Raw genomic sequence first — 17699 nt, forward strand, 5'->3', positions numbered from 1 at the left:
GAAAAAGACATTTAGTATCTCGGCCTTTAGTCTGTCATCCTCTGTTTCAGTACCATTTTGGTCACAGAGTGTCTGGACATTTTGTTTTGATCCACCTACCGCTTTGACATAAGACCAAAATTTCTTAGGATTTTCTGCCAAGTCAGTACATAGAAATTTACTTTCGAATTCATTGAACGCCTCTCGCATAGCTCTCTTCACACTACATTTCGCTTCGCGTAATTTTTGTTTGTCTGCAAGGCTTTGGCTATGTTTATGTTTGCTGTGGAGTTCCCTTTGCTTCCGCAGCAGTTTTCTAACTCGGTTGTTGAACCACGGTGGCTCTTTTCCATCTCTTACGATCTTGCTTGGCACATACTCATCTAACGCATATTGTACGATGGTTTTGAACTTTGTCCACTGATCCTCAACACTATCAGTACTTGAGACAAAACTTTTGTGTTGAGCCAACAGGTACTCTGAAATCTGTAAAAGGACTGTGGTGTCCAAGCCAAACTTTAGGTTATGAATGACTTTACATGTCATTGGAAAACATTATTTTGTATTTTGAAGGATACAAAGAATGCTAATGGAAAATATTCTGTGCATCCCACTCGTGCTTCCTGCCAGTAAAAGAAATTTCTGAAATGTTGAATTTCAGGTTGGTGATCCAATTAGCTGCAGTCAACTATCTGATGAGCTGATACAAAGGTTTGGCCACTATGTGCAGAGTATCAATTACCCTACTGTCCCCAAAGGGCAAGAGAAATTACGACTTGCGCCAACACCCCATCATACTCCTGAAATGATGAATCGTCTTGTGGCAGACATGAGAGATGTTTGGATCACTATTGGTCTTCCTCTACACAACTCATAAGGTAATAATAAATAATTTTGTACTTAATTTTAATTAAGGTTAGATTAGATTAGATTAGATTAATACTAGTTCCATGGATCATGAATATGATATTTCGTAATGATGTGGAACGAGTTAAATTTTCCAATACATGACATAATTAAGTTAATTTAACAACATACTTAGGTTAATATAGCAACTTTTTTATTTTTTGTTTTTTTTTATTTTTTATTTTTTTAATATTTTTTTCTTTTTTTTCTTAATTTATACCTAAAAATTCCTCTGTGGAGTAGGAGGAGTTGTCATTCAGAAATTCTTTTAATTTCTTCTTAAATACTTGTTGGTTATCTGTCAGACTTTTGATACTATTTGGTAAGTGACCAAAGACTTTAGTGCCAGTATGATTCACCCCTTTCTGTGCCAAAGTTAGATTTAATCTTGAATAGTGAAGATCATCCTTTCTCCTAGTATTGTAGTTATGCACACTGCTATTACTTTTGAATTGGGTTTGGTTGTTAATAACAAATTTCATAAGAGAGCATATATACTGAGAAGCTACTGTGAATATCCCTAGATCCTTAAATAAATGTCTGCAGGATGATCTCTCGTGGACTCCAGCTATTATTCTGATTACACGCTTTTGTGCAATAAATACTTTATTCCTCAGTGATGAATTACCCCAAAATATGATGCCATATGAAAGCAATGAGTGAAAATAGGTGTGGTAAGCTAATTTACTAAGATGTTTATCACCAAAATTTGCAATGGCCCTTATTGCATAAGTAGCTGAACTCAAACGTTTCAGCAGATCATCAATGTGTTTCTTCCAATTTAATCTCTCATCAATGGACACACCTAAAAATTTGGAATATTCTACCTTAGCTATATGCTTCTGATTAAGGTCTATATTTATTAATGGCGTCATACCATTCACTGTACGGAACTGTATGTACTGTGTCTTATCAAAATTCAGTGAGAGTCCATTTACAAGGAACCACTTAGTAATTTTCTGAAAGACAGTATTGACAATTTCATCAGTTAATTCTTGTTTGTCAGGTGTGATTACTATACTTGTATCATCAGCAAAGAGAACTAACTTTGCCTCTTCATGAATATAGAGTGGCAAGTCATTAATATATATTAAGAACAACAAAGGACCCAAGACTGACCCTTGTGGAACCCCATTCTTGATAGTTCCCCACTTTGAGGAATGTGCTGATCTTTGCATGTTATGAGAACTACTTATTTCAACTTTCTGCACTCTTCCAGTTAGGTACGAATTAAACCATTTGTGCACTGCCCCACTCATGCCACAATACTTGAGCTTGTCTAGCATAATTTCATGATTTACACAATCAAAAGCCTTTGAGAGATCACAAAAAATCCCAATGGGTGGTTTTCGGTTATTCAGATCATTCAAAATTTGATTGGTGAAAGCATATATGGCATTTTCTGTTGAAAAACCTTTCTGGAAACCAAACTGACATTTTGTTAGTACTTCATTTTTACAGATATGTGAAGCTACTCTTAAATACATTACTTTCTCAAAAATTTTGGATAAAGCTGTTAGAAGGGAGATTGGACGGTAATTGTTGACATCAGATCTATCCCCCTTTTTATGCAAAGGTATAACAGTAGCATATTTCAGTCGATCAGGGAAAATGCCCTGTTCCAGAGAGCTATTACACAGGTGGCTGAGAATCTTATTTATCTGTTGAGAACAAGCTTTTAGTATTTTGCTGGAAATGCCATCAATTCCATGTGAGTTTTTGCTTTTAAGCAAGTTTATTATTTTCTTAACTTCAGAGGGAGAAGTGGGTGAGATTTCAGTTGCATCAAATTGCATAGGTATGGCCTCTTCCACTAACAGCCTAGCATCTTCTAATGAACACCTGGATCCTACTATATCCACAACATTTAGAAAATGATTATTAAAAATATTTTCAACTTCTGACGTTTTGTTCGTAAAGTTTTCATTCAGTTTGATGGTAATACTGTCTTCCTCTGCTCTTGGTTGACCTGTTTCTCTTTTAATAATATTCCAAATTGTTTTAATTTTATTATCAGAGTTGCTGATTTCAGACATGATACACATACTCCTGGATTTTTTAATAACTTTTCTTAATGTAACACAGTAGTTTTTATAATGTTCGATAGTTTCTGGGTCACTACTCTTTCTTGCTGTCAGATACATTTCCCTTTTCCAGTTACAAGATATTTTTATACCCTTAGTAAGCCATGGTTTGTTACAAGGTTTCTTACGAGTATATTTTACTATTTTCTTGGGGAAGCAGTTTTTCAAATGCATTTACAAAAATGTCATGAAATAAATTATATTTTAAATTGGCATAAGGTTCACGGTACACCTCATCCCAGTCTAACTGCTGTAGGCTTTCCCTGAAATTTGCAATTGTTAAATCGTTGACTGAATGTACTACTTTGGAGGACTGTTTAGTATTGCTGAATGGAGCTATGTCATATATTGTAACTAGCTGTGCACCATGATCAGAAAGACCATTCTCAACAGGCTGAGCATTTATCTGGTTAAACTTATCTTGGTCTATAAAGAAGTTATCTATCAGTGACCTGCTATCTTTTACCACACGAGTAGGAAAATCAATAACGGGTGTCAAATTGAAAGAACCGAGTAATACTTCAAGGTCATTTTTCCTGTTACTCTCTTTCAGAGAATCTACATTGAAGTCCCCACAAATAATAATTTGCTTCCCCCTGTCTGACAGATAGCACAACAAGGAGTCCAAATTTTTCAGAAATAGATGAAAATTTCCTGATGGGAACCTATATACAGTTACAATTATAAATGTGCCTTTATTTAATTTAAGCTCACAGGCGCATGCTTCTATATGTTTCTCTACACAAAACTTTTTTGTTTCTATACTTTTTGCACAATGATAACTTTTGACATATATGGCAACTCCTCCTTTCTCCATATTTTCTCTCATTACATGTGCAGAGAGCTTATATCCACTTACATTTACCTTATCCATATCAGTATCAATGTGATGCTCAGACAGGCATAGTATATCTATTTCATCCTCAGCTTCTAAATCTTCTAAACAAACCAGAAGCTCATCTATTTTATTCTTTAAACTCCCAATATTTTGATGAAATATACTTACATTATTTTTAATTATACTTTTATGAGAACCTTTCCTTATTCTAACATTTGCAGTACTCTCCTGTCTGAGTTTCTCATTGTGCTTAGGCCTAGTTCCTATACCAGTGGTCACATGGTGTTCAGAGAGGCAGATTATGTCAACTGGGTTGGGTGACTTTAATTCATCAATGCAATTACGTAGGACTGAGATACAACTTGCTGGAGATAAAATTTCTGGTGATTGGTGAAAATTTATAATTGACAGCTGTGATTGGTATTCCAATGTGCTAGAATTGTGCTGTTTAATTTCTTTCCTAAACTGAAGATTTGTTTGAATCCTGACCTCTCGTAGAACTTGGCATCTTTCTGTCTTACCTATCCTAAAAAAGGTGCTGCTCCAACACCTGTAACCACTGGTATTTTACCATTCATGGCAGTGCCTCCCCCCCTTAAATTTCCTGCTATTACCCCAGCCAGTTTCCCCTTCCCTTTCCTGTTGAGATGTAGGCCGTGCCTGGTATAGTCCCACCTACTGAGAGAATCAACAGGAACCACACCAATATGAGCCCCCGCACCCGACCCAAGCAGCCGTTCCAACTCCAAATTAACTCTCCCAATAGAAGAGTTCAAATGAGGTTGGTCATGGCGTCTCAGGACAGATACAAATTCAACATTGGTGTCTCTCGATGCCGACGCAATCTTTACCAGGTCACACTCAATACTGTACCCAGGATATCTGATGCTGTTCCCTGGCCCTCCCACAATAACCACGGTATCTTCCCTGGTAAATCCTTTACAGAGTGAACCTAAATCCTCTGTCACCTGATCCAGACTAGCACTTGGTTTGAAAAAATTTGTGACCTGGTATTCTGGTCCTAATTCCTCCTGCAGAAGTTGGCCTACACCTCTGGCATGAGAACTGCCTAACAACAAAACTTTCTTCCTTTTCGATGACTTTCCTACATTCTTTTTCAATTTCCTATTGAAAGTTTGTTGTGTCCTGTCTACACCTACCTCTGCTTGAGGCTCATCAGTTTCTAACTGAAGCAACAGGTCAAACTTATTTTTGACATTCACCACAAAACTGTCAGACTTAGTTCTAGGCCTATTCCTTCTGCTACCTGTTGCCACTTCCCACCTCTCTTTGCCCTTCTCCCTCCTTAACCTGTCCAGATCTTCCCTAGCCTGATCTAGCTCAGCCTGAAGGGCAGCAATTTTCCCCTCCTGTTCCACTATCTTCCTATCTCTGCTGCAAATCATACATAACCACTGATGAGCCTGATCCACTTACCCAACACCCACGCCACTGCAGTCCCCCCAGTGAAAAAAACTACTGCATCCATCACACCAAACCCCGGAACTAACAATTCTACGGCAAGTCAGGCACTTCTCACTCATGGCAAAAATAATACTTTAGCTAGAATAAATCAATTAAATTACCGAAAATCCAAAAAGACGTTACAAGAATTAAGCCTATTCACAAATGTATATAAGCAAGTTTCTGATTTAAAATTCTGCTGTTTTTCTGAGATCTGTATTAAAACAATGAAGGTATACGCTATTTATTATATATTTCACTCGATGGAATGAAAAAAAGGACAATTAAATGAGATACTTTAACTTTGATTCTCCAAAAACGTTACGAGAATTAGGCCTATAAACAAATGTATATAAGCAAGTTTCTGATATATAAAGTTACGCTGTTTTTCTGAAATCTGTATTAAAACAATGAAGTTATACGTTATTTACGGTAGTTTACTTATTTGTTACCGAGAAACTAGTTAAATTACCGTGAAACAAGAAACAAACACGTTTGCAAAATTTAAGTGTAAGCGCTACTTCACAAAGTTACGATCTTTTTGTGTTTTCTGAAAAAATACGCAAAGAAAAGTCAAACCTTTAATGGCAAGACTAAACGATACATTAATGCACGTATTTAATTTGTTGTCGGCGTTAAACTAAATTATATTCCTGTCTAAATCACTTAACTTTATGGAAATGGTTTTTGGCGTCACTTACTCGGCGGCCATCTTGGAGACCTTCAAGGATTTTATGTACTGGTAACGACATCTATAACAGTGTTTGGCAGACAGTATTTTGAGTGTCACAATCATTTCTCCACTTTTCCTGTCCCATTTGCATGTGATATGCAAGTGGAACAGCTGTGAGGAAGGCTCTATGCAAGCTTGGAATTCTCTTACTTTACACTTGTGGTCATTTCACAAGATGTATGTGGATAGAATTCTTCTAGCATCGGCCACTGGAATCAATCAGGAGTATTCCCATAATACTTTACAATTACTAAATGAACCTATAAACAAACATCTTTTCTTTGTTTTTTTCCCTATCTCGTGAGTTAATTATTAACCCCAGACTAATGAGCAATGTTCAAGAATGAATGAATAACAGTTTTGTAAGCTACCTCGTTCATGAGTAATTTTATTCATATTTCCTTAGTAGGACTCTTCCATTTAATCAGTTTGGCATCTGTCTTATAACCATTCCACTAGTTGTTAGCATCTTAGTAGTACACTGATGGTAAAAAGTGCAAAACAAAAAATAATTAATGTAGAGTAGTGAAATTTCAGGAATACATTTGCCTAGGTAACATACTTAAGTGATTAATTTTACAAGATCACAAGTTGGTATAAGTTCAAGACATCCTATTGCAAATGTGAAATGCTAGTACATTAATAACCGGTGTAACTGTTAGAATGTTGAATTTGAGCATGCAAACGAGCATGTATTGTGTTGTACAGGTGTCGAATATCAGTTTGTGGATGGAGTTCAGTACCTGTTGCACTTGGTTGGTCAAACCAGAGATGATTAATGCTGTTTGTGGATGAGGCTGGAGTTGTCCAATAATGTCCCATACGCACTCGATTGGAGACAGATCTGGTGTCCGAGCAGGCCAAGGGTACAGGTTGACACTCTGTAAAGCACACTGTGCCACAACAGTGGTATGGGGGTGAGTGTTATCCTGTTGGAAAACACGCCCTGAAATGCTGATCATGGATGGCAGCACAAGAAGTTGAATCGCCATATTGACATACAAATTTGCAGTCTGAGTGTGTGACATAACCATGAGAGTGCTCGTGCTGTTATACGAAACCACATCCTAGACCATAACTCAAGGTGTAGTTCAGAGTGTCTAGTAAACACAGGTAGTTCGCAGGCCCTCAAATGGCCACCTCCTAACAGACACATGGCCATTACTGGCACTGAAGTGGAACGAACTTTCATTAGAAAACGCAACAAACTTCCATCTGCCATCCAATGTACGCCACTGAAGTCTCATATGGCGGTGGTTTGAGGTCAGTGGAATGCATGCTATCGGACATCTGGCTTGGAGCTGCCCTTGAAGTAACCGATTTGTAACAGTTCGTTGTGTCACTGTAGTGCCAGCTGCTGCTCACATTGCTGGTGCAAATGCAGTAATATGTGCCAGTGCCATATGTCAAACCCCATTGTCTTCTCCCTCGGTAGTGCCATGTGGCCGTCCAGGGCTCAGTCTTCTTGTGATTGTACATTCTCGTGACCACTGCTACCAGTAACCATGTACAGTGGTTACATTTCTGCCAAGTATTTCTCCAATATCACAGAAGGAACATCCAGCTTCTCATAGCCCTGCTTCACGACCTCGTTCAAACTCGGTGAGGTGTTGATATGGCACCTTTGTCACCTTACAGGAATTGTTGACTAATGTCAACTCGCCACATCCAGTCTCAAAGGTAACTAACACTCACGACTGTTACAGTGATTATTTAAAGCAAACCGATTTGCATCCTCATATTGGCCCTACTAGCACCACTGTCATGTGAAAAGTGTGAAATTTGAATAGACATATCTATCAGGTGTAGAAATGTGCCTACCAACTTTTGTTTGTCACGCAGCTCCTCCTTGATGTTGTGATTTTTTCTTCGTCAATGCATAAGAATGATAACTTTAGGACTGTCAGTTCTAAGACTATAGTCACAGGTAGGATTATTCCAGCAGTATTTGAGATGGAAAAAGTGTGGCAGGAATTTCGGCTTGTGATCAGCCCACACAGAGCAAGAAAAATCGCCATTTTATTGAATGCACATTTGGCATTTTAGCAAATAAATGCCAGATTTTTGCACTGGATGATAGATGAGTGTGTTGAATTTCTTTACATTATAGTTCAAACATGTTGTGTACTTCACAATTATGAGAGGATTTTGGGGTTACAACTTTGAGGACATTCAGACATTTTTGTCAACAAGTATATTTCCTTGTGGAACTAGAGGCAACACGAGCCTAAAATTTTTCAGATCACTTTGCAGAATATTTCTCTTCTGGTCAAAGATCAATACCTTCACAAAACTAGTGTACAGAATAAATTTTAAGTTGTTATCCTGACTGGAATATGGAGAGGAATTCATTTTTATCATTTTTGTTGTTAGTAACTTTACATTCTTCTTCCAGTTCTGTTTTCCCCCATTCTCACACAGTAAGTTCCATGGTAATTACTAGCCACAACTCGTCATCGTGAACCCGTTTTTATAGACTGATACTTGATACCACAGGCACAGGAATACCTTTTAATAGTTACTGGCCATATAATAATTGTTACACATCATCACCAAAACATTCTGATTGGTTACTTGTGACAGACTGAATTCCATGTGAAAAATTGCTCGTATGCCCACACAGGGAGAATTCCAGCTGAGAAATGGGTTGGGGTGAATGCAGCTGTGTGTGATCTTGAATATGCATTCTGTTTGTGCAGCAGCAGCATAAATTCCAATGCTGTGTGGCCACTTGCTTAGATGCTGCCTGCTGCAGTTTTCTCCACGTTGAATCCCACTGTAGAAATTGCTCATGTGGCAGAAGTGTAACAGGCTGCAGAATGTAAACATTTTCTTTAGAATAACACACTCTGGAAGTTATTTGAACTGATATTTAATAGATCATGCTCAAAAGTCAGAAAGGACCAGCTGTTGTTCTGTAAATATTGGGTTGGGATGATTTGGGGGAGGAGACCAAACTGCGAGGTCATCGGTCTCTTGGGATTAGGGATGGAAGTCGTCCGTGCCCTTCCAAAGGAACCGCCTCGGCATTTGCCTCAAGTGATTTAGGGAAATCACAGAAAACCCAAATCAGGATGGCCGGACACGCAATTGAACCGTCATCCTCCCGAATGCGAGTCCAGTGTGCTAAGGACTGCGCCACCTTGCTTGGTTATAGATATTGCTATGATGATTATAATAAATGTCTTGTTCCATGTGCTGTTAGTGGTGCTTGCTACAATGTGTGTAGACACTTGACAGTAGCAGAAACAATAAATTACTTGCTCCTGTTTGGGCACAGATTTAAGGATTGTTTGACTACTAGTTAGCAGAAAAGAGAGTATTTATTCAATTCAGGGAACTGAATTTCTTCACAGGAATGATCATATGGTGACAAAGTATTCAACATTACCATCAGTCCATTGAAAATATGGATTGTGATAGTTTATATTACTACCAAGTAAGGTACACTTCTGCAGCAATAATGTGAGAGTTGTTCAAATGGTGATGGAGAGATGCATGTTGGGAACCACTAGAAGAGCTATCAAAACAAACAATTGGAGTTGGAAGATGTAATTTTGACAGTAATGAAAATAAAATGGAGGTGGGAAGAACATGTAGCCAGATGCATGAATGGTAGACAGACTAAGGAAGTTCTTTGGTGGATTCAAAGGAATAACAAAACAGGAGACAACAACATAATGGAAAGCAAGTAGCTGATATTAGAAAACATGTAGCAACAAAAGGATTGTGTGTCAGTAAAGATCATGAAGATTTCTGGAGGAGGCTGTAATTTAGTTGTCAATGACAAATAGCTGCTGGTGCTAATGATTGTTGATGATCTCCTTGTACTGTAATGTTAATATGTACTTATCATTTGAAAACAGTTTCATTCCAACAAATCATTAATGAGGCTGTGTAGAATGACCAAATAGGTGATATGGAGGAAGTCATGTCCCTTTTCCCATGCTAATGCACACCTTGCTCTTATGTGTCACTGGCAAATGATAATAGTGTTACCTTCAATCTGACACAGCTCTGGAAATTAACTAATATAGTATGAAATTTGTGAATGATTTTTTTTAAATATGTGGTAATCTTCTACATTATGATTTTGTTTCTTTATACTAGTAGTTACCCACAATTGTTACATAGTAGTATCCTGCTCCTGATAGGAAGGCCTCCATGAGTGTTTCCTAAACTATCCATTGCACTTGTGCAAGATGATGTGACCACAAATTTGCAAATGGAACATGATTACATAAGCAAACTAATGACATAGCAAAAACAGTATTTTGAAAATGAACCAGATGAACAAGAATTTCTTCACAGCTGCTTGTCAAAATACAATTAAGTCTTTCTTACTATAGTTTCGAATGCTATGTTGCTTGTGGCTGTGTAGCTAATAGATAGATGCACAAACTGCAGTTAAATTAGACTCTCATAATTTTCTTTTCTTCTTTTTCCCCCCAGATCACCAGGCTTTCAATATGACAAACATCAGTGCTGCCAGAGTCTGAACAAACTGGGACATTTTAATTGTTCCAGAATTTTAGCAGCATCTTTGCATCTCAACGCTGGTCGTTTCAAGGAATAAGATGCTTATGACCAAAAGTCCAAAAACAAATAATTTGCTTAATAGGTTGCTCTCTTTAGATCGAGTGATCTGATTTATTGTGTCTCAAATTTATTTTTATAACAATTTTAGAAAATTATTACAGTATTTATGTGTTATTGTGAACTCTCAGGTTTTAATTACTCTAATTTTAGACAGATGATGATCATATTGCTCCATGTCTGTGTGGAAGTGAATTTGATGAAGGTATTACTTATGATGTAATGCTGCATTTCTAGCTGGAAAGCATGGATTTTTTTCTGATCCTTTGTTTATTTTTACCAAAAATTTGAAATTTTGCATTTTTAAAAAAGTATCAAGTAATTTAAAAAGAATACTTTTCCTACAAGCCGTGAGTGTGTCTGTGCAGGATAGAGGGGAGAAATTGTAAGTTTGGTGGAAAAAAGACCAAATTTTAACTTGCAATTCAATGTGAAACTTTTAATGTGCTAGAAATTGTTCACTATCACTGGTCAATTTCTGGTGATACTACATCCAACTTATCGTAAAACAATAAAGTAATAATGTAATTATATCCTTCTCTGAAATTAAATGCTTGAAGAAAAAGCTCCAATGTAGGAAGATTAAAATTATCAACATTACTACAGAAAGAAAGTACACTGGGGTTTATAAATAGAATACACAGCAGCATTATTTTGAATATATTTATTGTGAGTATATTTTGTGGAACTAGCACAACATTTTGTGTAGTGTAAGCTATATTTTGGAGTTTTTCTTTGTTCGAACATTAAACGAGGATCAATTACAGCATGCAGCCATTAATTTGGAATGACATTTTATTAACATGATTATATTCTGTTCCTATATGAGGAGCACAAAATTTCATTTCAGGTGATCTCCATGTGTTGGATTGATTGTATGTTGTACATTCCTTTGCCTTTCACTGCCACATGTGTTTCCATTAAAAAGCCTTACATAGCCATTTTCTAATGGAGACCACTCACTCAAATATATTATGTGCTGATGTGTTTCATTGACATAGGCCCAAGTCAATATGGCATGAAATTTTGAACATGTAACTGTTCACAAATTAAACCACTGATTATTTGTAATGTCATGCTGTGCAAACTGTGGAGAGTGTAATGATTTATAATCACATGACTTTGTTATTGAGGAGACATTAAATCTTAATTGTCCTTCCTTTTTTCTACTTTCTTAATGCAACATTAGTATTATACAATTTTTGTGCTAGTTGGTGGTGAATAGTACTGCTTAGTTTAAAGAAAATGTGAATATTTCTCTGACTTTGCCATTTAACTGGCAGATAGAAGTATTTGGCAAGATAAAAGTGTGTTGGAAATCATTTTGTTTAAAAATGAAAATATTTTATACCTTATGTCAAGGAAACAATGAACATGTAAAAGAAGTTACGTGGCTTGCAGGCACACAGGCTTTGCAATTTCAGTAACTTGGATTTTAGTATAATCAGATGTGCAAGATATTTTTGGTCATTTTTAAACTCCGCTTTGTCCTGCATTATGAGCACAGAGCTAGTTTCATGTTCTGCAGTGAATGTTGCATTTACACTGTTGATTGTGAAAAGCACTTATCATTGTTGTATCAAAGAAATGTTATTTAGATATACTTACTCCTCAGTGTTAAAAAAAATCATAATCGGGCTGACAGGAGAATTTTATGTTTTAGTCTTGAAAAACAGTGGCATACATCTGAAAACATGATGTACAAAAAGAACGTAGGTTTGGTCTGACTGCTGCACAACACATTTTGTGAAAAGACACATGGATGACAGTTTCTGTAGCCTGATTGTGATTCATGTCAATGTTGAATGTGATTTTTAATTTACCACCTGCATGTTCTACTGTTTTGTTTTTGGTTTTGTAATCTGTTTTCTGTCAGTCTTCATTTTAATAAACAGTCTTTAAGTAATTAGTTACTTGATTCAGTTTTGAGATGATTTTGAGAATCAGATTTTTCTTTTTAGTTTTTCCAATTTTGTAGTACTGTGGCAAATGAAAAAAAGCTATTTTTATCTCATTATATACAATCATGTTCAAGACTCTTAGGTACTGAGAAGGTACTGAGATTTGACGTAAATTCACAACCAAACTAGTTAAACTGTTGACTTCATATTTGTCATCTGTTATGTACCTTGTATTTTGTGATTCTCAGTTTGTATGTTTGAGAGATATTTAAATTCTCTCTCTGCCACACACTGTTAGGTGGCTTGCAGACTATAAATGTTGATGTCTTAATGTATGGACAGCATTAAGAGACTAATTTATAATATGTAATTCTTTTAATGCTCTGTGTCATCATTCCTACTGAACACTAATGAGAGTTCGGTATACAGTATTTACAAATTCAGGTCAATATTTTGTGTGCACAAGAATCATTATTTTTGTAATAAATTCTAGTCGTTGATAATTGTAATTTTTCTCTGGATATGGCAGTTTCATTATAAGTGTGAAAAGAAACTAATTATGCTGCATGTGTGTTCAAAATGGAACAAATATATAAACACAAAGATAAAAATGAATTTCTTATTTCTCCTTTTTTCTTTTAAAAGTTTCTAATATACACAATTATATTCCTAATTGAATTATCAGAATGTGTGATTTCCTGTTGTTGAGTTGGACAAAGTTAATGCATAATACTACAGTTTTTTAGTGCAGACTTTTCTGTTTATATGAATTTTGGAAGCAAATGTGTTAATACAGTGTTTAGTGTACTACTGGCTTTACACAAGTTGATATAGTCACTCATAGATGACAGAAGACTTGGAATAGAGGATGACAAAACAAACAGACTACATTTTCAAATCTTCCTTCAGAAAGGAACTACTGTGCCCAGTAGTTGTAAGAAAGCACTTCACACGCACCTGCAAGAAATGTAGCAGAAGTGATCCACAGAACTACTGACCAGGCTTATTCATAGCCATGTGTTGCAGAATATTAGAATGTATTCTGAGCTCAAACATAATGAAGTATCTCAAACAGAATGACCTCAAACACACCAACCAGCATGGATTGTGGAAACATTGGTCACATGATACCCAGATTTTCTCACCTCTTAACGGCCACAGATAAAGACGATTTGGTGGCTGCAGTATTACACGAGTTCAGAAAAGCATTTGACTCAATACAACACCACTATTTATCATATGGGATATTTATGTTCATATAGGGTATCAAATTAAATTTGTGATTCAATTGCAGGTTTGTTTGTAGAGTGATGCAGCTCATTATCTTTGGTGGAGAACCATCAACAGGTTGTAGGATTAACTTCAGTGATGTTTCACAGAAGCATTTTGGGACCCTTGTTGCTCATGTTATGAACATGCTTGCGATGGATGATCTCCTACATATACGGAAATCATATACAAACATTTATGCTGCTTTTTAAGTAAGGACGATCAACAGTGAAAAGGTTGTCCTCCAAACCAAATTACTTGATTCTTAATCCAAAAAATATTTTATTTGGTTATGAGAGACTAATGATTTACCAAGTGTGTTGCAAATGATACATTTGGTCATTGTTGATATATTAGAATAGGAAGTAAAAACATTTCCAGCTTTAGAACAAAATGGTAACATTCAGATGAAACAAGAAAGAAAATTAAACCGGAGTTAAAAGCCCAAAAAACGAAATAAATCATATCAAACTGACTGTAATCATATAAAATTAATTGTTGGTTAGTCGGGTGCCAGGTTGAGATTCATTGGGAGAGTCCTTAGAAAATGTAGTCCATCAACAAAGGAGGTGGCTTACAAAACACTCGTTCGACCTATACTTGAGTATTGCTCATCAGTGTGGGATCTGTACCAGGTCGGGTTGACTGAGGAAATAGAGACGATCCAAAGAAGAGTGGCGCGTTTCTTCATAGGATTATTTGGTAAGTGTGACAGCATTACGGAGATGTTTAGCAAACTCAAGTGGCAGACTCTGCAAGAGAGGCACTCTGCATCGCAGTGTAGCTTGCTGTCCAGGTTTCGAGAGGGTCTGTTTTTGGATGAGGTATCGAATATATATTGCTTCCCCCTACTTATACCTCCCAAGGAGATTACGAATGTAAAATTAGAGAGATTCGAGCGCGCACAGAGGCTTTGCGGCAGTCGTTCTTCCCGCAAACCGTACGCGACTGGAACAGGAAAGGGAGATAATGACAGTGGCACGTAAAGTGCCCTCAGCCAAACACCATTGGGTGGCTTGCGGAGTATAGATGTAGATGTAATTGTTATTGTGAGAATAAATTACAATGGCTAGACTCATCCAGGAGATAGTACTAACAGACGTCACTAGGTCACGGGACAAATGAAAGTTCAAAAATTGAACTAAATCATGCATGCAAACTTTTGATTATGTATTAGTTTCTGTTGTTACAAATGACCTACATCCCAGAGGATATTGCGGTTTGTTCTTCACAGTTTCTCAAACACAGCACTACAGAATGGTTGGGGTGGGGAGGTGACACCATCCTGGTGGAGAATTAGGATTAGTACAGGCAGGTGAGAGGGTGAGTGAACATCAAATTTCATCATTCTGGCAACCATGGGAATCTATACTGCATGCTTTGGCTTTTTATGAACATCTGACACTTTCAAACTGCATTTTGCCTCAGTCCTTTTGTAGTTGGAATTGAATTGACTTTAAAACTGAACAAATACTCAACGATAATACACATTTCTGCAGGACATGGTGTAGGGGGCAGTGACGTACTTACATGTTTTGTGCAGCAATGTTGTTGTCAGTGCCCCCAGTGAGGTATGACAGGAAAGAGGGGGTGTGTCAGCTGGTGGTTCCATGCAACGAATGAGAAAACAGTGGGCAGGTGATATGCTTGGAAGCAAGAGACTTTGCAACATTCTCACATCAGTATAGAAGCAGTCTGCTATGTATACAGAAAAAACAGCAGTGTTCTCAGGTCTCACTATAAGTACAACCTCAGAAATCGCAACATATTTGGAAGAAACAGCCAAATATTTGTGACAACAAAGACATAAATTTTACAGCTGTGCTGCTGTTATGACGACGACGACGATGATGATGATTTAAAACAATGACAACACAGACTACAGGCTTAGTATGCAAAAAAAGGTGGTGGCAAACCATTTCTTTTCATTTATTTTATTCCTGCTTGTATTATCAAAATATAGACACTCAATGGAATAAGTTTAGAACAGGTAATGTTAAATTCTTAGGCAGATACTTTACATCAATAAAACAGTTTCTAATTTTGATTAGTCAGATGGTGTTAGAAATAAATTTTTCTCATGGACAAATTTAAAAAACGGTGTTGTCTTATGTTCAGTGTCATCTTATACTTGGGTAAATATGGTAGTCTTGTACTATAGTAAGAGTGTAGTGTAGATTTGTGCCATCCATAGCATCACTGTCATTTATCTTGAACATACCAATGGCCACTGAAGACAGCTCAGTCTGGCACCAGCCTCCATTCGAGAAGTACCAAGAGCATAGTTCATTTATTTGTGCATTATAGTACAAGCTTATAATTAGAAGTGAGTTACATATTTAGCTCTCTCCATGTGCTTTTGTAGTTCAATCTTAAATTTCTTGCAGGTTTATGCAGTGTAGATTTCCATCACTTTCAGCATGGATAGGGCTGTGAATACTGTGCTCGGATGGGAGCTGAATTGGAATTCCTTTGCTCACAGCTTCAGATTATGCTGTCTTTGGTCATGTAACTTAAGGCTGTTGCCAATTAGCATCACTATGGGGGGGGGGGGGGGTAGAAATGGGATCCAAGGGACATCCAGCATGTCCTACATGTAACTCAATCAGTCCAGTGCTGTGGTTGGCCCATTTATTGACAGCATTTAAGTTGGTCCTTCATCTGTCCTTCCCATTTTGTCTGACATGGGTTTCAGGTGCTAACTGCAGATGATAAAGATTCTGGGCCATTTACCTTGTTTCAGAGGAAGCATCTCAGTCTGAAAGATCGGACATTCACAGAGGAAGGGATTATTGGTAGTTGGGAGGCCCAATATGAGATGTGTAATGGAGCCCCTTAAGTATATGGCAGCCAAGAAGGAGCAGAAATCCAATGTGCACTCTGTGGGCATACTGGAGAGGGCAGGACAGTGGGGGATCATCAGAAATGTGGAACGGGTGCTTCCCGATATCGTAAAAGTGAACAGGGTGCAGCTAATTGCAGGTGATAGCTCATGTTGGTACTACATATGCATCTTATATCTACGTGACTACTCTGTAATTTGCATTTAAGTGCCTGGCAGAGGGTTCATCGAACCACCTTCAAACCATTCCTCTACTTTTCTACAATCGAACAGTGCATCGGAAAAAAGAAACACTCATATCGTTTCATTAGAGCTCTGATGTCTATTATTTCATTGTTATGATCGTTTCTCTCTGTGTAGGTGGGTTTCAAAAAAATATTTTTGCATTCAGAGGAGAACAGTATCTGAAATAAGTGACAGTTCAACACGAAAGGTAGTCTACTTTGCATATTTTCATACGCTTATGCCATATGGTATTATTTTTTGGGGTAATTCTTCTGATTCAAAAAGGGTATTTTTGGCTCAAAAATGGGCTGTTCGAGCTATATGTGGTGTAAGTTCGAGAACCTCTTGTCAACCACTATTCAATAGTCTAGGAATCCTCTGACATTGCCCTCACAGTATATACTTTCTTTAATGTCATTTGTTGTTAGCAATATTAGCTTATTCCCATCAGTTAGCAGCTTTCACTCAGTTAATACTAGGCAGAAATCAAATCTGCATGTGGAATGCACTTCCATGACTCTTGTGCAGAAAGGAGTGCACTATTCTGCTGCATCCATTTTCAATAAGCAACCACAAGAACTCAAAAATCTTAGCAGTAGCCCAAACTCTTTTAAGTCTAAACTGAAAAGTTTCCTCATGGCTCACTACTCCTATTCTGTCGAGGAGCTCCTGGAAGAGCTAAAAAATTGAGCAAATTCCAGTGTTACATTGTTGATTTTCTTTATTTAAACTTACGACTTGTCGCCTGAATATGTTTTTTATATTTCATTTTATCTGTTTCTACTATCGTGTTATAATTTCATGTATTGACTCGTTCCATGACCATGGAGACTTCTCCTTAATTTGGTCCCACAGAACAATA

At 37.1% G+C, this 17699-nt stretch overlaps 1 protein-coding gene across 2 annotated transcripts in view; it reads left to right on the forward strand.

Moving 5' to 3' along the window:
• Window positions 1-13101, forward strand: part of LOC126183578 (5-aminolevulinate synthase, erythroid-specific, mitochondrial) — a 117290-nt gene extending 104189 nt beyond the window's left edge. For both annotated transcript variants that reach the window (XM_049925675.1, XM_049925676.1), the window contains exons 10-11: window positions 641-857; window positions 10457-13101. In XM_049925675.1, the coding sequence (XP_049781632.1) occupies window positions 641-856 (216 nt within the window). In that variant the 3' untranslated portion in view covers window position 857; window positions 10457-13101. The remainder of the gene's footprint in view (window positions 1-640; window positions 858-10456) is intronic.
• Window positions 13102-17699: the final 4598 nt, after the last annotated feature.

The sequence above is a fragment of the Schistocerca cancellata genome, chromosome 4, assembly GCF_023864275.1.
Source record: "Schistocerca cancellata isolate TAMUIC-IGC-003103 chromosome 4, iqSchCanc2.1, whole genome shotgun sequence".
Lineage (NCBI taxonomy): Eukaryota > Metazoa > Arthropoda > Insecta > Orthoptera > Acrididae > Schistocerca > Schistocerca cancellata.